Genomic DNA, 20,854 nt, shown 5'->3' with positions numbered 1-20,854 from the left:
TATAAAACTATACAACATCATCTATAAATTCGATCCAATGTCGTTTTCGTATTTCCCGTGACGTGAAATCTTATGTAATGTAAAGGTTTAAAGCGCTTTAGGCATATTTCAAAAGCCTCATATTTGTTGCCTAAACTCAATGTCGCAATTTCATGTTATTTGTTTTGAAGATTAGGCTTTAACAATGAAAATTATACTATAATCAATATATAATAACTTTTATTGATCCCATGAGAATCGTAAAAAATAGCAAAAATCGCGGAACGTTTATTTATATAACAGCCTAGGACGCTCTGAACAAAAAATATATAAATTTTATCGTCGAGTTGATACACATTTTATTTAACTCATTCCTTGCTCAATTTTGTTCTGTTCTTTTTTTTTAAGTTTAATATAATTTAAAAATTGGCATTTTATCAATTGTTTTATATTTTTTTATGCCCAAAATTGGGATCGTAGCAGGTGCCATAAAAAACGGTTAATCAAAAACATATTGTATTGAAGATAGGTAATAATTTACACTAAATTCAATATATTTACGAATGCTATTTTACCATACGTTCTATATAAAATCCGACTTTAAATTTGATGCATTGTTTTCTTACATTAGCCTTACATATTGCACATTTTCTATGTTTTCTTTCGTTCATCTTTTCCAAAAAATGACATATAGGATATTTCCTAAGTGACTGTGCAACACGTTTTTGACATAAATTTCACAATGGGGATCGGCCAAGATTTTTTGAACTGGAAATTGACTTTACTTGAAGATAAGTTCTAAATATTTGCCTTCTAAATTCCAAGAGCGGTATAGTCTTATCAGCGTGAAAATATAGTACATATACATTTACAACTTTCACATAAATAACGTTTGTAGAAATGGGGAAATACCATTTAGTTGTCCCGTATTTGTATTCGATATTTGTTAATGTACTAATGTAATTTATCCACGCTACCCGTGAATGTATTTTAATTATGTATACAGTGAGGTTGTCAACATATTATGTTGATCTGTTTTTTTTTTCAGTCCGTGACCATTGATTTACTTTGTCTAATGAACTTGGTGGTTTGATAATATTCTGACACATTTATTGTCTTTTTATATGACACCAAACACTTAATTTTTAGTATCAAATCTATAATCTATGGCACCTCGGTCTTCCTTCTTTAAGACGGTCTCTGACTTCAGCGGATAATTGTTCATTCTGTTCGATCTCACTGCATCGGGGGCTGCTATTTTTTTATCGGTTTAAATCTTCATCAAGTTAAAACTTGTAAAAAAATTGTCAAAATAGAAGACGTAGTTTGAGGGTTTTTCGATTACAGATATATGGTTCAGTATCACAGATGCTCCTAAACCTGTGACTTCATGCTCATCATTCCTTTTTCCAGTGTATACTTCGGTATGAAAACAATACTCACTTTTGGCGCATCATATTGTCCTGAAGCCAAACCGAATTGGCTTTTCCCGAATAAATTGTTTAAAATAATGATGTCTATAGTATCGGACCATCTGTTCATCAATACTTATATTTCTTAAAATATGCCAAATTTCAAATATTGTTGATTTATTTTATTATTAAAATGTAATTTTTTTTTATTTCTAAATACCTGTTTCTTGATAAACATTTTACTACACTGTCTATACATAAATCCTCATCTTCACACAAACGTAAATTTATGTCTGTTATTCTGTTCAGCATACGTGACAAATTGTTTTATTATATCACACATAATGTCGTCATCAAATAGTGTCTCCAACACCTCTACAGGAGTTGTCCCCTTTAGCGACTGTCTTATTTGTTCCTTAGCTTATACAATATCCGTATTGTCCCCAAAGTTTTTTATAAAGTCTGACCTACATTTTTGCTAATCTGAATTTGGTTTTAGTTTCCAAGCTTCAGTTTTCTTTTGGCGCTTCTGTAAGATTTCGTTTTGAGTGTTATAAGGTGTCTCATCGGGTGCCTCGTTTAGCAATGGTAATGATTCAGTATTTATAGCAACTGAATGTATTTCCAATTAGCCGGGAACATCTATAGGGCACGTGTCTTCTAGTATGTTGTCATCTATTTGTTCTATATTAGATACATCATTGACATTTCCAGGTGGCAATTTAACAATATCAATTCCATCTTCTACATCGTTATTTATAATATCCTCTAATTCATCATTCAATTTTCGCTTATCAACTGCTGGACATAGATCTCCCTCATAACTTTCCATCTATTTCGATCTTGTGCCTCTTGCATCCAATTTCTATGACAACGTTTTAGATCGTCAGTCCAACGTGTTGGTGGACGACCTCTGCTTCGGTAGGCATCATCTCTTGGTCTCCATTCCAGTATCCGCTTTGTCCATGTATTATCTGTCATTCGAGCCACGTGACCTGCCCAGTTCCATTTTAGTGTTGCTACTCTCTCTACTGCATCAGCCACTCCTGTTCTTTGTCGTAGCTGGCGATTTGGGATCTTGTCTCGTAGTGAAACGCCCAACATAGCACGCTCCATCGCCCTTTGACACACACGGATCTTTTGAACTGTTCTCCTTGTCATGGTCAACGTTTCCGCACCGTAAGTTAACACTGGCAAAACACACTGAATAAACGTTTTTCTTTTAAGGGCTCCAAAGACACTCCAAAGGCCATGGAGTGGGGTGTCAGCTTTGGAAAAATGGCGTGCACCCTAGACCGAGACCGTCACTATATTTCCTTCTACTACAACTCTAAAACTCGCCAACACGCTTGGCCAGCGCGGCGTTTCAAGGCCAAATTTCCCATCGTCTAATTCATCCAATGTATAAAATCGCCTGGTGCCCATTTCTAAAAACAATGAATAAACTTCTGCAAAAACCATTTATTGAAACCTATTATTATATTATTTATATTCAACATTATTTAAAACTACTAAAATCGAAATATTACAGAACGTGCTAAGATAAAAAAAAATACATAGCATTAACCACGAGCCCTAAATGGGTATCGCGCTAAAAATTCTAGTACAGTCCTGTGTGTTAGTAATTAAAATTTGCAAATGTGATAACTGGCTAATATAACCTACAACTGAAAAATATACATTCCTAAAATGAATTTAAAGCTAAAAACAATACGAAATCAAATACTCACAAAATAGTAATATTTCTCTAAACAACTTAACCATACAATTTCTACTCTCACCATCTCCACTGTAAAACATATCCACTCACTATCTAAATGCAAGTATTTAAGCTGACACAAAAACATTTACCTTGAAATCTATGATAACTGCTGCCAACTGATACAAAAAAACATCTTTGTTTTGCACGCGTAACTGATATTTAAAATCGGTGAACTGAACTGAATCTGCGGTGTACAGATTCATGCCGGGAGGAAGCTGTGGCGATCAAGTCCTCTCTTTAACAACATTTATTGAGAATGGATTCCAGAAGAAACTTAAAACAGTAGCAGCTTTCATAGACTTGACGTGCACCTACGACACAGTGTGGAAGGAGGGTCTGTTATTTAAAATATACCAGATGGTACCATGCCGTTCGTAACAGTTTGATAAACCAAATGCTAAGTGACAGACTTTTCCAAGTACACCTAAATGAGAAAAACGGTAAGTTCAGAAACCTGCAAAACGGCTTAAGGGTCAATTATGTCTCCTCTTCTTTTAATAGTTATACGTCAGATGTACCAACTACCACCTCGCGCCAATTTATTTATACCGATGACATGGCTCTGGGTGCTCAAGAAGAAGACATAAAAATCGCCGAAACCACCGTAGAAGTAGATCTAAACACTGTTAACAGATACTTTAAGAAATGGGGCCAACAACCAAACCCATCGAAGACTAAAGTAACAGCTTTCCATCTTAACAACCATAAGGCAAATTACAGACTAAACATAGAATGCGATGGAACCATTCTAAAGCACAGTTCGAACCCAAAATACCTCGGTGTAACTCTAAATCGTACCCTAACATTTAAGTAGCATTTGGAAAACACTTCAGCAAAAATAAAGACCCGCAATAACATTTATCAGAAATTAACAAATACATCATGGGGGTCTAATGCAGAGGTCATTAGAACGAGCGCGCTGTCCTTAGTACATTCTACTGCAAATATTGCGCTCCTGTCTGGCTAAACAGTCATCACACAAAAGTCATAGATACCCAGTTAAATCAAACAATGAGGCACATAACGGGAACTATAAAGCCCACACCAACCCAATGGCTTCTATTTTTAAGCAACATCGCTCCACCAGCAACAAGACGACTAGCCGCACTCAACACCCTAGTTCAAAAATGCCAACAAAACCCAGCACTACCGATAAATACAGACATCGCTCAGCTAGACCAAAGAGAGTTAAGACTGAAATCCAGACATCCACCTACTAGAACTGGTACAAGATTGTCTGATTTCACTACTGAGGAGCACTGGATGGGCGAACGGAATCCAGATATCTGAAATGCTAATCTCATAGAAAACCCTACCATTAAACCAGGCGGCTTTTGTCTTCCTCGTCGTGAATGGTGCAACCTTAATAGAATACGAGTTGGTCATGGAGTTTGTAATAAGGTTCTGAACCAGTAGGGTATAAATGGCAGTCCGGGATGTAACAACTGCAGCGCTGTTGAACAAACAATTAATCACATCGTCTTCGAGTGCCCAGCCACCAAGTTCGCTGGCAGTCTTCAAGAAATCCACCAACTCACTTCCAAGGTTAGAGATTGGCTTCGAGGCTGTAACCTTCGACTTTAATAATTTTTTATTTTATATGTTCTATGTTTGTGTTTTCTTATTTATTACTTATTATTGTTATTTTTTTAATGTAAAACTGCAATGTGTAAAGTTCATACGAATATATATATATATATATATATATATATATATATATATATATATATATATATATATATATACAGATTCTTGGAAAATCGATGTTTTTCCTTTTTCCCCTTACGAGAGGGGGTTTTATGAGGAAGTCCGGGTAGGAATGACAAACTTTTTTGCATCTTTTTTAGGTCCCAAAATAGACATCCATGTTAAAATCCAGTTTGTTCGTCTCGTTTTTAGAGATAAAATCTCAGACGACTGGACTATATATGTCATCTTAAAGTTTTTTTTTGTATAATTCCCGAATGGGTACATAAAATATAAATAAAAGACATAATACCTGTATTCAAAATATAAGTGAGTATACAATTTTATTTCAGATACTCGTTTTCTATAAAAATGCATCCCTTGACGGTATATTCTCTCTCGAAAGTAAGTCTTGATAGGGATGAACAATACAATTTGAAATGGACTATTCACACGTCTCCCGGTAGTATAATTATCCGTTAAATTAATAGCATTCTAGTTCCTCTAGACTATTGTACTCGTTTTCATATATTCTGAATGTGTGCCGCAGATTAGTTTTATGGTCCCTTCTTATGGTCTCTAGACCCTTTCACCAGAATTACATCGTTATGGACTTGGATTAGAAAAAATACAGAGTGTTTATTTCGGCACTGTGGATTTTCTACATAAAAAACCGTTTATTTTATGCTTATTGTTGACGACTATGGAACATTATTAACTTTTAGTTATTTCATTAGACCAGGCAATGAAAAGAAAAGAGATATTGGAAAATAAAAGATAATTCATGCTTGGAACTTGGAATATGAGAGGCACTTTTAAGGAGATAGCTCTAGCTTAGCTAACAGAAGAAGTAAATAGATATAAATTAAATATTTTTAAAAAAAATTAATGTTGTAAAGTTAATGTTGTAAAGAAACTAAACATAAGGGAAATTTTACAATAGATATAAACGGATACATTTTTTTATAGTGGAGGGGATAACAGAATATTGGGAGTAGGTTTTATGATGCATAAAATAAATAAAAACATAAACAGTTTTAATCCAATTTTAGAGCGAATGTGAAGTCTTAGAACCAAACAAAATAAAATTTTATAAGTATCCTGAACGTACATGCGCTAAGCAAGGATAAGGGGGACGAAGAAAAAGTGGTTTTTTATGAAAACATAGAAAAAAACTCTTTACTAAAATGGGATATAAAGTTAATAATAGGAGATTCCAATGCAACGATTGGAAATGAAGAAATGAAGAAACCAGCAACAAGTAGTTTTAGCAAACACGAAATTACCAATAATAATGGACAAAGACTAGTAAACTTAGCAACAATAGAAGGATTATCTGTTGTAAGCACGAAGTTTGCCCATAAAGACATCCATTAGGGTTCGTGGCTAGCTCCAAACGGTACATATACTAATCAAATAGACCATGTGCTTATTCAAATAAATATGAGAAGGTGGTAACAGATACAAGATCTTACAGAGAAGAAGATGTAGATAGAGGTAATTTTCTAGTAATCGCAAAACCTAACCAAACATTTGAAAGAAAAAGTAAAAGAAGCTTAACTATAGAAGCAACGTTAACTACACAACAGCTTAAAAATTTGCAGACCAAATTGCACAACACAACCTGCATGTAACTCAAGACCGTATGGATGAATGGTGGAGAAAAAAGTTATTGAAACGGCGGCAAAAAACGTAATTCCCAGAAAAACAAGAAGATGTAAAACGCAAAAGACAAATGCTACAGACAGGAAGAGAAGAGGATAAGACTAAACATCAAATGAAAAAAAAACTGCAAAAAAACGAAAGTTCATTGAGAAAACATAGATAAAATAGAAACGCGATTTATACAAAATGAAAGTAAAATTTGTTTTCAAGAAGTCCGAAATAACAGAATAGTAATAAGAAAAAGGCGCTTTTTTGTAAACAGCAAAAATGGAGAAAAGAAGAACCTCTAACTACAACCCTGTTTAATCTGTGTCTAAAATGGGAGCTAAGAGATAGCAATTAAAACAGAACAGCACCCTATACAATGAAAAAGTCAACCTTATACTGTAAACAATAATGTTGTATCTATTTAATAAGTTCATAAGGAATTAAAACTTTGATTCAAATTACATTAGAGAATATTGACCTTTATATCATCATCGTTGGGTCCACAACCCATGGTGGGTCTTGGCCAGCTCAAGTATAACTCTCCATTCTCTCCTATTCTTCGCCTTGGCTTTCCAGTTTCATACTCCCAACATTCTCAAGTCGTTCTCCACCTGATCGTGCTCTGGATCTGTCTCTCCTTCTCACTCCATCTATTCTTTGGTTATAAATATGTTTTGACGGCTCCATCTCATTTATTCTCTCTATGTGACCTAACCACCGCAGCCGGTTTATTTTGATGGACCTAATAATATCAGGTTTGTCATACAGGCAGTAAAGTTCGAAATTATAGCGTCTACGCCATAATGAACTTTATATACATGGTAGAAAAGTATAATTTTCATATAAAAACCATTATAAATCAAAAACGGTTTACAATAGGTATAGGGAAGTATTAACAATAGATGTTAGAATCACGTAGATAGTTCTAAAATTAAAAAATACACAGAGTGATCAATTAATAAAACGAAGTTATAAGCCACTTCCGGTATAACGGGAAGTAGCAAATATATTAAAATATTTTTATTAAATAGGTCACTCTACAAAACCGCTTCATTCCAATTTTCATGGTTCAGTTATCTCTATTTCTCGAGATATTTCTAATTGGCCTTTTCTATGCCGCACCCTGTATAAAAGAAGAACCAACGCCGAGATCATGAGTCTTTTTAAAAAGATAAAGCCTGCGATAGCAGAAGTTGTAAAAGCTTTAATATTGAGTTAGAAGAAGAGTTAGTCGACCAGGAGATGGTTAAATGAAGCAGAAAAGAACCGACCTCAAAGAAAAAGGTATAAGAAATTGAAGAGAAAAAACTAAGGACTTTAAATAATGGAGAGAGCAATTGTCAAGCTATGGGCCTAAAGAGCCTGCCTTAACATTATGTAAGCATATAACTATATATATATATATATATATATATATATATATATATATATATATATATATATACACTTCTCCAAGAAATTAACGCACCACTTTGAAATATTAAAGTATTTTATTAGCGTTAATAAAAATTTCCATTGTAATGTTATATTTTGCAAGCCCCTTGTGTATGCTATTCGTACACTCTATATTTATTGACTGTTTTTTATCGCTATAGTTTTTTTTTGGAACAAAACAAAAAGAAGCAAAAATGTACTAATTCTATAAATATACTAATTTCCAAGTGTTCACGAATTTTATTCGGCTACTGTTTAATTGTTGATTATTGTTAATTGTGTTTATTATGGAGCGTCAATCACGTAATTTAACCCGAGATGAATGTGCCCAAGCAGTGATACTGTCGGAAGAAGGTTGGAGTTACCGAAGAATTGGTCGTGTGTTTAATCTGTCTCACACATCCGTCTCACTCGTGTTAGAAAGATTCCTCGAAATAAGGGATCATATTCGCAGACCAGGGCAAGGGCGAAACCAAGTAACTACCCCAATTCAAGATCGATTTTTAAGAATTTCTGCTCTTCGACAACATTCTGTAACACATCGAAGTCTACAAATTCAGCTTCGAGACGCGCATGCTCTACAAATTAATACTGAAACTGTTCGTCAGTGACTTAGGGAATACAAATTAACACCTAGGATTGCCGCCCGAGGTCCTCTATTAACTACACAGCATCGAAGGGGGAGACTACATTTTGCCAGAGAACACGTTAATTGGTTAGAGGCTGACTGGGAACGAGTTCTATTTACTAATGAATCCCGATTTTGTTTGTACAATAACGACAGACGTGTTCGTGTGTTGCGACGACCCAACGAACGATATGCTCAGTAGAACTTCTCACACATCACATATTTTATTGGAGGATCCCTTATGGTGTGGGGTGGTATTTCTTTGACCGCACGTACGGACCTAGTGGTCATACAAAATGGAACTGTTACAGCTGAAAGGTACATATTAGATATCCTGGAGCAACATGTAGTACCATTCGCTCCTTATATCGGTGAAAATTTCTTACTAATGCAAGATAATGCCAGACCTCACGCTGCACAGATCGTCAGAAATTATCTAGAGGAGGTAGAAATTAACACTATGGAATGGCCAGCACATAGTCCGGATTTAAATCCGATGGAAAATCTCTGGGATATCCTTGGTAGGCGATTAGGAGCCACACCGATCCAACCAAACAACTTACAGGAAGTGGAAGAGAGGCTGATCCAGATTTGGAGAGAACTAGACCAAAATGAAATACGGCAATTAATTTTAAGTATGGGCCAACAATGAGAGGCTGTTATACGTAGTAGAGATGGAAACACTCGTTATTAAGACTTTTTTCATATTTTAGTTTACTTTTGTTATCATTATTTTTTTAGAATTTTCCGTTTTATTTTTTTTTTCTCCTGTACTTCAACCATTTTCTGATGGTTAGACAAATTGTTATAATTAATAATAAAATTTAGAATAAATCTGGTGAAGTTTTATTTTTTATTTTTTGCCTGTTTACAAATAAAATTGAGTTATTGAAGTGGTGCGTTAATTTCTTGGAGAAGTGTATACATATATATATATATATATATATATATATATATATATATATATATATATATATATATATATATATATATATATATATATATATATAGTTATTTTGTTATTTTTTTATAACATCAAATAAAACCTCGATAACGTCGAAGTGGGCGAAAGGGTCTTTTGTCATTTTTCTTAATAAAAATAAAAATCAAACAAGTATTTTACTCTTGTTTTACTTCCTTTGAACGTTACTTATGGAAAATACTTGGCTTTAACAAGAATATTTTTAAAGAACAAAACTCTTTGTAATATCGAATATCTCATCCGATGTGAACTAAAAGAGAAACTTTTTTGCATATTAATAAACTCTCAACCCGTAATTTGAAAACAACCTCTCCGATCACGTCTTCAGACATAATAGAAAACGAAATATAGTTTCGAATATTCGCTCGCCAAATAAAATTACCAAGTGGATGGCCTGTACTTATTATTTATTGCAATTATTAATGGTGAAAGAAACGTTGCTTGTTGAGAAGCAACCCGAAGGCAGTTCCGACAAATATCAATATTTATACTGTTCTTACTTGGTGTTTTGCTTTCTACTTGGTGTTTTCGTCAAGATGAACTGAAAATTTAAATGCAAATTTATTATGTCGACTACGTATATAAACTTAATTAGGGATTTCTCTTTTTCTAGTAATTATTATCAATGTAAAATATTGTCTTGTAGACTCTGTAATTGCAAACAATTCCGCTCCTGGTCCAGATAACATTTGTATCTCTTGAAAATTTTGGTTCCCAGGAAAGAAATCTTATTTAGCTTCAAGATAACGCAAAATATGTTAAAGGAAATTGCATGCATTGTTTTTTCTACATGAAATCCAATTCTTACCACTACTAACTAAGACTAATAATATTGATAAAAACTCAGCCAAAGATAAAATACACGGAATATATTCAGATATGTTCAAAACAAAAAAGAAAACTAGATAGGGCTGCATACTATCACCATTATTACACATCATATATTCTGCATATGTAATGAGGAAAGTATGGAATGAATGAAACTGTAGTGGCAGAAAATTCAGTAACCTGCGATACGCAGATGACACACTTATACCAGCAGCGAATGAAGTTCAAATTAGTACCCTTACCGAACGGTGATGGTAGCCGGACAAGCAAAGAATTTGGACTTCAGATCAACACCGGAAAAAAAATTATAGTAAAATGGCAGGGCAAATATTAATCTACCGCACATACATAAAGATCATACATGGAAAAGGAATATAACAACACACTAACTTTCCTGGATGTTTTAATATCAAAAAAGGATACTGGATATAAGACTCAGGTGTATAGAAAACCAACACACCATAACAGATATTTAAATTGCAAATCAAATCACATCTATATTAAAAAGGGAATCATTAAATTCTCTATGATAGAGCCAAAATTACTTGTTTTAACGAAAATTAGTTCTTGCAGGAGAAACATGTGTTATCATCTGTTTTATAAAAAATGATTCTCATTTGTCGTTTTTAAATAGGGAATTTTTAAACAGCTTAGAAATGAATCGATAGGAACTTTAGGAAATAAATTTAGCATTTCATTAACATTCAAAACAACAAATACATTGAAATCTATTTTATCTAAAACTAAACCTAACAATAAACAAGAAAGAGCAAAGTCTTGTATTTATAAAATACACTGTGAATGCGATCATTTTTATTCAGGTGAAACATCAAGACTATTAAATATTAGAATGGGTAAACATCAATTTTATATTAAAAATAGAGAACTTGATAGATCCGAAATATGTAAACACGCATGGGAAAGTGAACATAGAGTTCAATGGAAAGATTTAAATACATTCCTAAAACAAACAGATCTTAAACAGAGAAAAATCAAAGAAGCGGCTCTATTTATGGTAAATGACACCAATTGCGTTGAAAATTCGTCGGCAGAATGTAGAAGGATCTGGTTACCCGTATTAAAAGAGGAAATCAATAAAGAGAAAATACCACTATTAGTAAGCCAATAACATATCGAAGATATATCATTTCTGTTTTTTAAATAACATACATACATCATCAGAGTCAAATACATACATACAAAATCAGAGTTAGGTGTTTATTGAAAGTAAACTAAATGTAAGACCAAGTACTTACCATGTCGGAATAGTATCATAAGGCTATTTTCTTAGTGTTTTCCTCATGATTTACTATGGAATAACTAACAGAACCATTATGCTGTCATCATTAAGAAGAATCACATGCTATGATTTTTTCTGATGGGTATTTTCATGTTAAAGTTAATTTCATGTAATCGAATGAACTATCTTACAATAAAGTCGACCCAGTAACGTAAGTCAACAAAACTTTGTTTGTTGCATATCCAGTATGATTGTTTGTAATTAACACATTCAATTCTTCTGGTCCATAAGGCCAAATATCGAAGACAGCATCTATATATCTACACCATACTGTATGTTGTTGGTCATGTTTATATGGGAGAAACCACAATACCACTAAGTATCAGAATAAACTAGCATGAAACATTTATCAACAACAGCACAGAGTATAGGGGAAAGATGTATCGATAGTCATGATAGATAAGATAAGAGCTCTCTTCTTCTTTTAGTGTTGTCTCCCGATCGGAGGTTGAATATCATCATCACTATCTTTACTCTATCTACTGCTGCTCTGAAGAGAGCTCTCATCTTACCTAATAAAGAAAAAAGTGTAGCAAACCCATCAGCAGAATGTAGCAAACTCTGGTTGCCAGTACTAAAAAAGGAAGTCGCAACAAGGACATACCAAGATTAGCTGATTATTAGAATAGAAATATTAAGCGATTAATAAAAAGTCAGAAACACATAAGGATTTTGCCCGTCACTATGCAATGGTGGATCCAATCAATTGCATTTACAATCCTTTCACTTAATTGTTTTTGTCTTCTTTCTATTTAAGGCTTGGACGACAACAGAATAATATTTTAATCTGTTGTAGTTTCATAACAGATAAGTCACTTTTTAAGAGTCGCTGAACTTTTCGCGTAAAGCTGTCTTATGAAATCGACCTACTTATAAAACCAGCGTAATTCTAGTTAGGCAATATATTTGTTGGAAAAGCTCGAGTTTTGTATTATATTTTTACCGATCACCGAGAAGTAGGTAGTAGTAGGTTCCTAGAAAAACATTTCCGAGAAGTATCACGAAATTGTCAGAATTTAAAATCAATATTCCATATATTATATAGAAGATTTATTGAAAGTTTTAAAAATTTTCTACTACACTCTGGATATTTTGTATACTTACTCTGAGTCTTTTTTATATATAGTTGAATGTATTTTATAATTATTAAAAAAATCTGACAAAATATGGTAATATGTGCATATTTTTCATTTTGGAATCCGATACTACTATTATTGAATTTTATGAAGTTTATGAAAATATTGAATTCCTAAACTAAGTAAATGAAAATATGTATACACCCACTTTTATAATCATTTATTAACAACAATTTACAATATTTTCTCAGAATATAGATCATTGTCGATTTACTTAAACTTAACCTTATAAAAAAGTCTCTATCATTACAAAAATTAAAATATGCATTTATAAACATTAAACATCATACTGATCATACTCTTCGATTTTATTAAATCTTTTATTATCCATGTCTCTAACCTTCAGTTAACAACAATATTTAGGTTTCATATTTAATTTCGCGATAATCTACAACATAAAAACGAACTACAATAAACAAAATTTATTTTATATGTAACTTTTTTTCCAGTACTTTATGTATTTGGCAAATAAATATTTTATATGTCAGACATTTTTAATTTATTTTATCTGTCAGTTTATCTGTTCAGTTTATCTATTTATTAATTATCTTAATATGTTATTATTATTTTTTATATTAATAATTAAACATATCGTTTCAAAAACAAAAAAACGGGTGTGGCAGTCCAGTGGGACTTCCGGTAGAAGTTATACTTCTATACACGCGTTCGCCGTTACAAATTTATATGGGAGTCAGTCTGCACAATCATTACATATATGATGCTATAGGTAAGAGAAAGCAGAAAGAGAAACAGAATTAGGTATATAGGTATATGGTGCACCGTTTGCTGTATATAAACAACATTTGACTTGTAATAGGAGGATTTCATCAAAATATAATAATATTTTGATGAAAATGTATATTTTTATTCTCATATATGTATGAAAGGAGTTAAATGCAAAAAAATCTTTTTACACAAACTCTGCAGTAAAATTCATTATTTATTTTGATATTGATATAAAAATACAATACAATACACTGCAACATAATTCAATATAATAATACAATACAAATTAAAATGCAATAGTCATAAGTATTTAAAAATGACAATATACATAACTTACTTACGCATATGTTAATATATGCATATAACTTCAAAAACTGAGCAATGAATCGCTGTTGTAAAATTTTTATTCTAAACTCCATTAAAAATTTGTAAAATCGTTATTTTTATATAGATAAACAAAAGTTTTCATTAAAAAATTCATTTTTAATCCTACCCTATTATCGAATTTTTCGTTTCCAACAATAATCTTTTCAAAACAAATTTTTTTTGGAGCGGGTTAGAGTATTTTTTATATACACCTGTTTGTAAAAATTTGTTCAAAATACATTTTATTGTTTTAAACACAGTAATTAATATTTTTGAATATTTTTAACAAACAAAAAACAAAAAATTGCCTTACCGTGACATGTTAGCACATTGTCGTGACCAGAATTCGAACCTGGGTTACCAAGGCCAAAACGTGGGATCCGAACAACTAGTCCACTAGACGATCACGGCTAATTAGGCGATGTGTATTACGATTATAGTTCGAATATTTTAAAACTCTAACCTAAGATTCCATTAAAACAAATTTAGGTCAGTTGTTTACAAGAGAAACAATGTACTTAATATTAATTTAATATACAATTTTATATAAATAAGTATGCTAATAATTAAAAATAAAGTAATCAATCAGTGGAAATAATAACAAATAAATGTTTCCGATTCTAAATATAGGAGGCTTGTTACTCCCGTGCAAATTTCCGATTCACTCCCGTGCAAAAGTTGAACGAGCGTCTAGAAGTATAACTTCAAAAACTAACAACTCGGATTATGTTGTAAATTTTCATTTTATTTTAAAATTTAGCATTTTTTTGTAGATTACATATATTTAATAAAATTAACGTGGAGTTTTTAAATATTTCAAAAATAAAAAAGGAAATTCATATTGGGATTCGAACTCACATACACCAGCGTATCAACTAAACACGTAAAATATTTTCCAATTAGACATGATACAAACGCATTTCAAAATTGACAGTTCTCAATCATACAGTGATTTATTGAGATTATTATTAAGAAATATAAAAGTCTAAAATAATTATGAACATTTAATAAATAATACAAAACATATCACATAAATAATAATATTAATAAATATTATATTATATGTAATATTATATATATAATATATATATAATATTAAATATATATATACAAAATGCACATTTTTATTCTCGAGAGAGGAGGAGAGAGAAAATATATCTTCTGTCTCTCTCTTACTCATTATCTTACATATGTAATGATTTCACCGATTCACTCCCGTACAAATTTCCAACGTGGAGCGCGCGTATAGAAGTATAACTTCAATATGATTGACTCATAGGTTGAAATGTCAGTAGTTCAGATTTCTTTGTTCAGATGGCGTTAGGATTTTAAATCTAAACTTACATAAAGCCTTAAAATATTTTTTATTAAATTCTACCTTTAAAATAATATTAAAATTTTTTATTGATAATATTAATATGTAATTAATACAGTATTATTAATTAAACGTATCGTTTCAAGAACAAAATATGATTGAAATGTCAAATGATGGTAGTTCAGATTTCTTTCCTAGATGGCATCGTTAGTTTACTGGATAAACGGTGTGACTTGTCATCATAGCCTTTTATATAGATAGATACATTTATAATACACACTACGTAAACATAATACATAAAGATATAATACATAAACACCTTATACATAGACACACACAGAATTTGATATCATCCTGAGGTTATCATCACCCTCAGAACTGTCAGTGTCGTTATAATATCAGCTCACTGTTTTAAAATAATCTTTTTTGAAAACGTTGCTTTTGAAGAATTGTTGGTTAATCTCATATAAAGATAATATTTTACTATCTACGTACATTTAGAATTTCCTCATTTAATTTTAAAATACAGCGATTTAGCGTACGAGTATATTTTATTGATTTTATTGGCACAATATTTTAAATACGTACAAAGACAAAACAATTTTGTCGTTGATTTCTGTTTTTACAAACAACATGATACAACTGACGATGCATAAAATTTAAAATACACATTTTCCATTTTATAAAATTTTTAAATTTCCAATTTTATTTTTCAGCTGAAAGCGTTCTATGTAGATTTATTGGTGCCGTTGGAAACTAACTTGGAAAAGGATACAAAAGTGGTTCAAGTAAGTTAATTTTTCTTATAGTTGAAAAGATGCCAAACTGTTTTGCATTGTGTATATTATGTATTCGGTTTCTAATTTATATAAGTCTGTTTTTTTATTTGTTAGAAAATGTGGGAAATCAAGAAAATACAATACAAACCAACATAAAAAATTCTTGTTCAAATTTAAGGTTGCAGTTAACATTTTAAGATATTAGTACAGGTTAAATTTAGATAAAAGATCAATACCAGTTTATGACAATATGGACATTTTTTAATCTTGCATTGTATTATCATTTGTAAGATGATATATTTTTCACCAACGGTTTTATATTCCAAATATTGAAGTTTTCTTTCTTTGACGATATACAATATTTCGTTATCTTCCTTTAATTTCTTCATTGTTCACTCTATCTATCTAAAATATTCATAAAATTCTTTGGTATTTCCGCCTTTGAAAATATTCACCACTAATAATTTCAGGCTTAAATCTCTGCTTCTTTGTATTTGTTTCATGTTTTTGAATGCACTTTTTGGATTCTTATTCTTATAACTCTTGAATAGTCACCTGTTTTACTTATTTTTGTCCCCAAATAGCTATAGTTTTGTAGTAGTTTTACAACTTCGTTCTTTACACGGAGATAATCAATTTTTGGAATGTATTTCTTTGTTATTACCATCAACATAATTTTCATTATATTTAATGAAAAACAAACCTCTCACTTAATGGAAAAACCTTATCCAAAATTCTTTGAAGATCAATAATGTTTTCTGTTATCAGTACTGTGTCATCAACATATTGTATATTACATATAGGTACGCCATTGATTTTAATATCAGCCGTTTTGTCTAAAAGTGCTTTCTTGAATGTATTTTCGGAATATGCATTAAACAAGGATGGTGATAAAACACATCCCTGCCTAACAACCCTGATTTAAATTTTTTCTTCTTCAATTTATCTACACGTATTTTGTATCCAATTTGTCTATTACGGCGTCCTGTCCATAATAAAAATTATTTATTATGAGTCAATATTTCAATTCTTAGTCTGAGTCTAAACGATATATACTATACAGTGTACATCCTGATTTACATCTTACATGTTTGTGTTAGCTCATTGAGACGAACATTACCTCTCCAGTTTCTAAGTCATTTTTAAATCCAAACGGGGTATTACTGATGTCATTTTCTAACTTCCTTAATATTCTATCGTGATATTTTAAAAATATTTTTAACATATTAGACTGATTGTCGGGTGTCATGACGTAAAACTACTCGCCATACACCAAGTACACGGTTCGATTAAAATAAAAGTGTAATGTTACCAAAAAACATATATTAATTAACAAAAAAGTACACACTTAAATAAAAAAGTGTTTAGTTATTTTACAAATCTTCATTTATATATAATCGTCATCATCAGTGGCATTACAGCTCGTTATAAGCCAAAGCCTTCTTCAGAACAATCTTCCATTCGCCCCTGTGTCTGGCAACTTTTTCCCATGCTTTAACTCCCATGGATTTTAGATCATCCTCTATGTTATCTTGATACCTAGGTTTTGGCCTTCCTCTGGCTCGTCTTCCCACTGGTCCTCTTTAATCGAAAATTTTTCTGATCATTGTATCGTCATCTCTCCTAATTACATGTCGTATCCATCGAAGGCGTGCTAATTTAATTTCTTTACTTCATTTATTTATATCTAGAAGTATTCTTTAATTAAATTAAAAAATAATGTACTTTTGTCCATGAATTTTGTCCTTGGGCGCAAAGGATCGCATCCACAAGAGTCTCGCTGAGCCGGCTTCTTTTTTTCATCGTGGTCAAGCTGGCTCTTAAGAAGAGCCTTTCTGCTGAGACGAACGTAGCTAAAATTTATAGGATATCTCTGGCCAAACTAGCCGTGGTAGGAAATTTATACTGGTGGTCTTTCCACCAAGATAATACGTCCACGTTTTTGTCTTCTCATTCTTCTGCTAGATATCGATGCAGATCGTTATCAAGGAGCACCGTTTTCTTGAACAGTGACAAAATTTTGAGATTGTCTTTGCCACTAGAGGACCCAAAAGAAGATCCAACTTCCTTGTTGCTTCCAGGTCGAGGCTTTTTTTGTCATATTTTTTACATAATTATCTGAGTTTCGTCTCTGTTTTTGATTTCAACGATTCCTATTCCGATAAATCGAAAGCTTCCAATTTTTTGTGGGCGGCTAGGGAATGGGGCGATTGTTCCAATATACCCCAATTTGTTTAATTGTAGTATTAGATTCAATTCCTCGTCATTCTTTTGGTCACATTTATTTCTAATATTTTTTTGTCGATGTTTCTTGTCATTGTTTTGGTCAGTATTAATTTTTAATATTTTGGAAATTGTGACATACTTCTCTTCTCTTTGTAAGTCTCTAACTTTTTTGCAGTTTTTAAAGAAACTTTCTATTGGTGTTAGCAAATTTCATTGTGGTTCTTAGTATCTGAATGGTATTAATTTTGAATTACTTACACAGAAAAAAGTATGGGAAAGAAAGTTCTTTTTATTTATAAGGTTCACGCTTAGATTGAAAGGTATCATAATCTGGTGATTATGATACCTTCATATTGGTGATTATGAAAAACATTTTTTTACATAGGTACCATTGCGCGTATCGCAATAAATCAAAAAGAAGATATTTTACGTTGCAAATATAATGCATATACTTGTATAACTAATTATGAAATAATTTCGATAATAATAAAAGTGCAGTTTTTGTGGGACATGCAGGACGTCTCGCGGAATAAGTCGCTTGTCACACGAGACAAGGCGCCCGTCCCACGGGACAAGGAGAACGTCCCATCCCGTATCCCGTCCCGCGTCTCGTGGGACAAAATGTAGAACAAAGGGCCTAACGGGACGTAATGCGTGCACCCCTAATTATTTTTTTATTCATAAACTTTCCAGTCTTTATTTTCATCTAGTTTGTCTAGTTCATCCAGTCTTTATTTTTCTGTTAGTATTGTCCATTTTTGACCGTTTTTCGTTGCACACTATCTCATTGGGACAGACGGCTATAAGTGTCCTCCGAAACATGGCGACGTCTCGTATAATTTTTTAAAATTAAACATTTTGTTGTCGGTGCTGGGAATTGAAGTCGTTCATTCCGGCTTAATAAACCAGTATCTTAGTCGCTTAGCTACGGCCGTCTTGATTTGCATTGATGTAACATATTGATTATTTTTCTGTTTTGATAACAATATCCAGAAAAAATACAACTATTTGGATGATTAGATTATGTTAAAAAACAAATATATCATTTCTCAATTCAATGGATTTTTCAGTAACCTGTCTGCAAACAATGATGGAATCCATACAGGACCTGTCTATCCTGAACGTCTTCAAGGGAAGTAAGGCAATTTATGTTCAATAAGTCTATGCCCCTACAATTATAGGATATTAGGTACCTTACATTCCTTCTTAAACAATACTTTCAGTGCTCGTCCGCTATTGATTTGTGATTTTATTGTGGTAACAAATCTTCTGGAGTAATATTGTTGATTGCACTAACGTTAGGTAATTGATGACGTTATTTTTGAGGATGTGACGGTTTCATTTAGGTATTATATAATATTTTTAATTTTTTTATTCCGTATTTTCTTCTTCAAGTGTCGTCTTCTTTTAAAATGTTGGCTATCATTACGGCTATCCTCACATTTGATACTTTTGCTCTAAACACCTTAACAGAGTTACAATTGTACTATTATACAAATTAGTTAGAGATGATATATGTCGTAGGCCTATACTTCTTCTGTCCAGTATCTTTCCCTGTATAATGATTTAAAGCAACCCATATCTCTCAGCTCACACGGCATGATCCAGATACTGCAATTTTCTTATTTTAATTGTATTTAATATCTCATTTTCCTTGTTTATTCTTTTTAAAACGTCGTTGTTCTTAACCTTTTCGACATAACTTCTTACTTAAATTTCTTTATAAGCCAACATCTCAGATGTTTCTATTCTGTTACTTACATCCTTTTTTAGCGTGTAAGCCTCCATTCCATATAACACAGAAAATAAATAACACCTCAGTATTCGTACTTTGAGTTTCAGACTCATATCATGGCTGCAAAATACTTTTCATATATTATTGAGAGGTGATCGAGCTTTTCCTATACGTGGTTTGATCTCCTGTGTATAATCCTTCGTTTTGGTTACTATTGTCCCAAGTATGTATATCTGTCTACCTTTTGAACCCGTTCGTCCCTAATCGATAACATTTCTTGTTGTTGTGTCTTTGCAATGGTCATGAATTTCGTCTTTTTGGTATTTAAAATAAGTCCGGCCTCTTCGCTAGTATCTACAATCTTATTCATCAGAACTTGCAATTCTTCAACCAACTCTGTGATAACTAACGTATTATCAGCGTATCTGATAGTATTTATAGGTTCTCCGTCGTTCAGTTTAAACTCAATGTTTTCTGTAGTGCGTTCTAAACTACCCCTTCTAAATATAGGTTCAAGAGCAGTGGAGAAAGTATGCATACCTGCCTTATCCCTGTTGTATTTCGATTTCTTCTAATAGTTCGTTGCCAATCTTTACAAATGCAACTTACTTAAAGTAAAGGTTTGATATTCTAATATCTTTCATATTTAGATTTTTATCTTCAAGTGGCTGTAGAAGGTGATTATTTAGGACTTTGTCATATGCCTTTTTGTTATCAGGGAAGCAGATATAAAGAGGTTGGTTAATATCTATAAATCTTTGCGCCATTACGTTAAAGAGAAACAAGGCCTCTCTTGTACCGATTCCGTTTCTGAAGCCAAACTGAGTGTTACCTGTAATCTTGCTCCAGTTTTCTGAAAATCCTTTAATGTATAATGTTCAAGAAAATTTTTAGAGTATGGCTCATT

The 20,854-nt window shown here is 32.1% G+C and overlaps 1 protein-coding gene across 2 annotated transcripts in view; it reads left to right on the top strand.

Annotated features, from left to right (window-relative positions):
• The window catches only part of IRSp53 (Insulin receptor substrate 53 kDa), a 633,215-nt gene that overhangs the window by 548,758 nt on the left and 63,603 nt on the right, over nucleotides 1-20,854 (top strand). For both annotated transcript variants that reach the window (XM_072523036.1, XM_072523035.1), the window contains exon 5: nucleotides 15,924-15,995. In XM_072523036.1, the coding sequence (XP_072379137.1) occupies nucleotides 15,924-15,995 (72 nt within the window). The remainder of the gene's footprint in view (nucleotides 1-15,923; nucleotides 15,996-20,854) is intronic.

This window comes from Diabrotica undecimpunctata, chromosome 2 (assembly GCF_040954645.1).
Source record: "Diabrotica undecimpunctata isolate CICGRU chromosome 2, icDiaUnde3, whole genome shotgun sequence".
NCBI lineage: Eukaryota > Metazoa > Arthropoda > Insecta > Coleoptera > Chrysomelidae > Diabrotica > Diabrotica undecimpunctata.
This window is presented reverse-complemented; position numbering and strand designations above follow the sequence as displayed.